General features: G+C 43.5%; 1 protein-coding gene across 1 annotated transcript in view; it reads left to right on the top strand.

Annotated features, from left to right (window-relative positions):
- The window catches only part of GIPC2 (GIPC PDZ domain containing family member 2), an 86,647-nt gene continuing 80,647 nt past the window's right edge, over window positions 1–6,000 (top strand). The window contains exon 1 of the mRNA XM_032296513.1: window positions 1–454. Within this exon, the coding sequence (XP_032152404.1) occupies window positions 218–454 (237 nt within the window). The 5' untranslated portion in view covers window positions 1–217. The remainder of the gene's footprint in view (window positions 455–6,000) is intronic.

Genomic DNA, 6,000 nt, shown 5'->3' with positions numbered 1-6,000 from the left:
TCTCCGGATCCATCCCGGGGGAGGCTGGGCGGGCTGCTGCTCCGGTCCAGGGGTGGAGGTCGGGGCTCCGACCCGGCGCAGCCAGGCGGAAGCGCCGCTGCCATTGGCCGGGAGGCGGCTTTTACCTGCGCGGGACCCGGGGAGCAAAGTCCGAGGCTCTGGGAAGGAGGAGGCGGCGGCCGGCAGCGCAGGTGGGCCGGCGTCCTCGCCCGGCAAGATGCCCCTGAGGCTGCGGGGGAAGAAGAAGGCCAAGTCCAAGGAGATCGGGCGGGTGGAGGGCGAGCCAACGGGCGCGGGCGGCGGGAGCGTTTCAGCGTCCCCGACTCCCGCACACAAGCTGGTCTTCCACGCGCAGCTGGCGCACGGCAGCGCCACGGGCCGAGTGGAGGGCTTCTCCAGCATCCAGGAGCTCTACGCCAAGATCGCGGACGCGTTCGAGATCTCCCCGTCGGAGGTAAGGCGCCAGGTGCTCAGCCTCTCCGGCCTCTCCCGCGCCCAGCGCGGGTTTCGCTGGGCCCAGGCGGGTGGAGCGGCGCTTCCTGGAGGGGGAAATCCGATGCCGGGTGGATCCGCCGGGGGCGTCCCGGGGGGACGTGAGTGGGCCTTCCCGGGAAGGTAGAAGGTAAGTCTGCAGGACCGGAGAAAGTCACATTCCCCCTGGCTTCGAGATCTGGCCTCGGGGCAGCGGGTGCAGGGAGGCAACCTTTCTTCCGCTTGCAAATGTGTTTGCTCCAGTTGTTCCGGATTCCGCCAGCGGTTCAAGGCGTGAGCACCTTCCCAGACTGGAGTTCTGGCGGGGCAGAACTCATCTGGACTTTACTCTCCTGTTTCCTCCGCAGGCGTGACAGTCACGTAGATCATCTCCCCAAATTAGCAAAAAAAAAAAAAAAAAAAAAAAAAAATTTTTTTGAAGTGCCTTCCAGGTGATACCCAGATTAAATAGGGGGAAAAAAATTGAAGAGCCTTCCAGGTAAACCAAACCGATGCTCACTTTCCCCTCACCTATCATTTCTGGCACCAACACCATAAATCTTTTGGTGGTATTTCCAAGCAGTTAAAAAAGCTGGGCTGTTATTCCAAGAGTGGATAACCTGGAGATTCATACTTAATCACATGGGACTAGTTAACAAAATTTGCTTGAGGAAGATCAGCTGTTTTACATCATATCCTTAAAAAGCGTCTGAAATTTGCTTTAATTAGATGGCGTGCGGGCCTGGAACTGAGTTTGACACAGGCGTGACCTAAAGCACTAGTTTATATGAACGTTTATGTGACCCCTTTATTTGTGCTGACCCAAGTGAACTGCAAAGGTAGGTGTGAGAAATTAGCTCAACAAAATATTTTGTCCACATTTCTAGAAAAAGCACACAATTTTGTTGCCCTGGACTCACAGGAGGGCAGTGAACTGTCTTTGAGTGGCATATATAGGCACCTGGAGTTCTTTAATTAGTTGTTTATCAGGTCTGTTCAAGGCAAATAGAAGTCAAGGCAAAATGCCAAGAGGAGATGAAAGAGAGCTTGAAGGGTAACCTTTTGTTCTTTCGAAGCTCCCAGGTACTAAGGGGCAAATCTTGCGATTCCCATCTGTGAATTATTCGTATTGATATAGGATACTAATAATAATACTTTACATTTATACAGGATTTTTTTTTTTTTTCAAAAAACACTTTCATAGGACAGCTTCCTTTGATCATTAGGGGAGGCAGGTGGCAGGTTAAATATGGTAACTTGGACATGGAGCCAGGTTCTACCATTTGCTAGCTGTGTGGACTTGAAGGAGTTTAACCTCTCTGGGTTTTGGCTGTCTATAAAATAGGGATTAGAATACTTGGGCCGGGCGCGGTGGCTGACCCCTATAATTCCAGCACTTTGGGAGGCTGAGGCGGGCGGATCATGAGGTCAAGAGATTGAGACCAACCTGGCCAACATGGCGAAACCCCGTCTCTACTAAAAAGACAAAAATAAGCTGGGCGTGGTAGCACACGCCTATAGTCCCAGCTACACGGGAGGCTGAAGCAGAATTGCTTGAACCGGAGAGACAGAGGTTGCAGTGAGCCGAGATCTCGCTCCAGCCTGGTGACAGAGCGAGACTCTGTCTCCAAAAAAAAAAAAAAAAAAAAGAAAACGAAAAAGAAGAAAAGAATACTTGTCTTGAAGAGTATTGTGAAGACTGTAGTCCATATGTAAACATATCACATTGCATAGTTTATGGTCAGGGCTTAATACATGATAACTAATATTATTAATACCTAACAGTGAAATGAAGAGCTGAAGTGCAAAGATTGGCCCTTAACTAGGGTTACATACCTAGCAAGAAAATCTGAACTGTAATTTAAAGTTGGATCTTCTGATTCCTAAGCTAGTGAACTTGTTAGCATACTTAACTGACAACTTTAAATGTCTCTCTAGTAACCAGGGATTGCAGTTTTAGTTACAGATGGTCCTAGGTTTATGGTAGTTAGACTTAAGATTTTTGACTTTACCATGGATTTATTGGGAGGCAACTTCCTGGACTTATGATTTTTCTACTTTCCTATGGGCTTATTGGGGTATTAAATGCATTTTTGACTTAGGATATTTTTGACTCATACTGGATTTATTGGGATGTAACACCTTGATAAGTAGGAGCATCTGTATTTTGCATTAACCATTCTCATCCTTATATATGACATTATTCTGAGCTCAAGATACATGATTTTATTCAATCTACTTAATCTCTAAGAAGTAAATATTATTACTAATATCCCCACTTCACAGAGAGGGAACAGGCTTTGAGGTTCAGAATTTTTTCAGAATTACACATAGCAAGTGGCAGAGCCTGGATTTGAATTCAGCGCATTAAAAAAAAAATATTTTCTGTTTTTCTTTTCTTTTTTTAACGAGGTGGAGTCTCACTCGGTTGCCCAGGCTGGAGTGCAATGGTGCGGTTATAGCTGACTGCAGCTTCAAACTCCTAGGCTCAGGCAATCCTCCTGCTTCAGCCTCCCAAGTAGCTGGGACTATAGGCATGTGCCACCACATCTGGCTAATTAAAAAAAAGTGTTTTTTAGAGATGTAGTTTTTCTGTGTTGCTCAGACTGGTTTGAACTCCTACTCTCAAGTGATCCTCTCACTTCAGTTTCTTGAATAGCACAGACATGAAGCCATTGTGCCCATCTTTTTTTTTTTTTCCCTCCCATGAAGGTATATTGTTTCCCAAGTTTTCCAGAATCTCAGCAATAGCTTTGGTAGCCATGTTCAACATTTTCAGTGGACTGACTTGCAAGATCAGATTCCAAGATAATATATACAAAGTGTTTTGATGTGTTATATCAAAGTTTAATTATAAAATTTTATAACTCCAGTATATGTGTATTTTACCATGTATATGCATGTAACCAACATTGATGGAAGCTTTCCACCTGGATAAAAAAAATAATTATATGCAGGATAAAGTATTGGTCATCATAGTATAGTATGCGTATTTTAGTGGTTCACTTTGAACAGAAGTAACTTATTAAAATGAAATGCACACCAAGGAGATTCCATTTTCGTAGCCCATTTCCCAACTAAGCAATTATCTCAGCAATAATGATGTAAATGCTTTTTTTGTTGTTGTTTGTTTGTTTTTAGAGATGGAGTCTTGCTCTGTCACCCTGCCTGGAGTGCAGTGGCATGATCATGGCTCACTGCAACCTCTGCCTTCTGGGTTCAAGTGATTCTCCTGCCTCAGCATGCCTAGTAGCTGGGATTACAGGCATGTACAACCATGCCTGGCTAATTTTTGTATTTTTAGTAGAGACAGGGTTTCACCGTATTGGCCAGGCTGGTCTTGAACTCCAGACCTCAGGTGATCTGCCCACCTTGGCCTCCCAAAGTGCTGGGATTATAGGTGTGAGCCATTGCATCTGGCCCTGTGATGTAAATAAGTTTTGAGATGCCAGTGGGGACAAAAACATTTGCACCCCATTAATAGAATTGAATAGACAGTTAACTCAGACATCCTGCCTTTTTTCTAGAGTGGTGGCTGTCAGGATATAAACAGCACTCTAGAAGAGCTATCCACTCTTTATTGAGGAAAAAGGGGAAGGACTTGATGTCAGGTGGAGCAGATAACTCAGGACCCATAATGTGCCCACAGCTGTGCTAGGCTTATAAGCTTACAGTGTGTTCACTCCATCTTCACCAGAATAATTTCATTTTACAGTTGAGCTAAGTGAGGCTCGGAGAAGTTAAATTGGCTGGTATGATGCTGAGCCAGGATTTGAATTCTGGTTTCCTGGTTCCAAGTCTATTGTATAGCAGCTGTGCGATTCTTGGTAGCTGTATTAAAATTCCAAATGCAAACCTGGAAAAACCTTTTTTCATTTTTGAGATGGAGTCTGTCTGTTGCCTGGGCTGGAGTGCAGTGGTGTGTGTGATCTTGGTTCACTACAACCTCTGCCTCCTGTGTTCAAGCGATTCTCCTGCCTCAGCCTCCCGAATAGCTGGGATTACAGGTGCACACCATCATGCCCGGCTAATTTTTGTGTTTTTGTAGAGACAGGGTTTCACCATGTTGGCCAGACTGGTCTGGAACTCCTGACATGAGGTGATTTTGCCCACCTCAGCTTCCCAAAGTGCTGGGATTACAGGCATGAGCCACTGTGCCTGGCTAGTTCCAAGTCTATTACATAGCAGCTGTGAGATTCTTGGTAGCTGCATTTAAATTCTAAATACAAATCCAGAAAAACCTCTTTTGTAAACAAGCTTTTGTGATAAAAGCCTCAGACTTAACCACAAATATATTTATTGCCTCAAAAAGATGCTCTTGTGAGACTGACAGTTGTGGATTTCAGCTAGTGTTTTGTGGTCCCTGAAGGAATAAGCTAATGAAGATTATGAATCAGTTGAGATTTGTTATTAAGTTGAAACAGATGGCCAGCTATGTAAAAATTCCTCAGATCTGATGCCTTTTTTGAAAACAATTAAATGAACAATTCAGTAAAAAAAAACAAACCCTATAATCTCATCAAAGAACAGTTAAGTCATACATAAATGCAAGGACTCTTCTTGAGAAAGTTTAATAAATTCCATCTTTTAAAATATCCAGGTTACATGAAAGCCCTTGAGCTATGGTCATAAATTTTGTTGAAGGAGCATTTTGAATACTTGACTACTGTAACTGGCACGTTGTTTGTACCATGATATATTTTCTTAGTTCTCTATTATGCAGAAAGATTGTAGGAAAAAATGAATGTGAAAACTTCTTAAGATAAGCTTTATAGCTAGAAACTTTATGTGTCCAGAAACTGGAAACTCAGATGCAGTTTCTCTGAAGAATTCAGAAATTATTTCCTTTTACTTGTCTGGATTAGTTAGTGTGTGATATTAGATACCAAATAGTTCACTGAATAATAAATGAGTAATTCAGTGACTTATTCCCTCTCCATACATAAAGTAGTCAAAGAAAGCAGAGTACTTAAGAAGCAGAAAAGGCAAGAATTGTGATTTTTAAGGTGAGACTCTATCATCACAAGTATGCTGTTATTTCTCTTAAACAGACCAACCTTCTTCTGACACCTGTTCCCATCCCTATTTTACCATCCCATTTCTCCTTTATAACAAAACTCATCAAGAGTTGCTGTCTCTGAGATACAATTTGTATCTCATTTTCTGCTTAAAACCCTCCATGGCTTCCTTTCTCACTTGGAACAAACCAAAATACTATGATGGGCTACGGACTCTTACCTCTTCAAAATCATTGCTCCTTCTCCAGCCAGTGTAGTCTCCTTGAACAGTGGAGGCTTAAGACTTTTGCATTGGTTTTTGCCTCCGCCAGAAACTCTTCCTACAGAATGCCCTTCCTTAAGTCTGCTCAAATGTCATCTTCTTGGTGAGGCTGGCGCTGATCACCTCTAGGTACAGTACCCCCTATTCCCTTCTCTGCTTAATTTTTCTTCATAGCATATTACCCTATGTATATTTAACTTACTTTGTTTATGGTCTGTCCCCATTCCGCAATAGAAGCTCCACAAAGGC

This window comes from Sapajus apella, unplaced genomic scaffold (genome assembly GCF_009761245.1).
Source record: "Sapajus apella isolate SASKATOON/1434 unplaced genomic scaffold, GSC_monkey_1.0 scaffold36, whole genome shotgun sequence".
NCBI classification, from domain to species: domain Eukaryota; kingdom Metazoa; phylum Chordata; class Mammalia; order Primates; family Cebidae; genus Sapajus; species Sapajus apella.
Note: the sequence above shows the minus strand (reverse complement) of the source record. Positions and strands in the feature narration are given on the sequence as shown.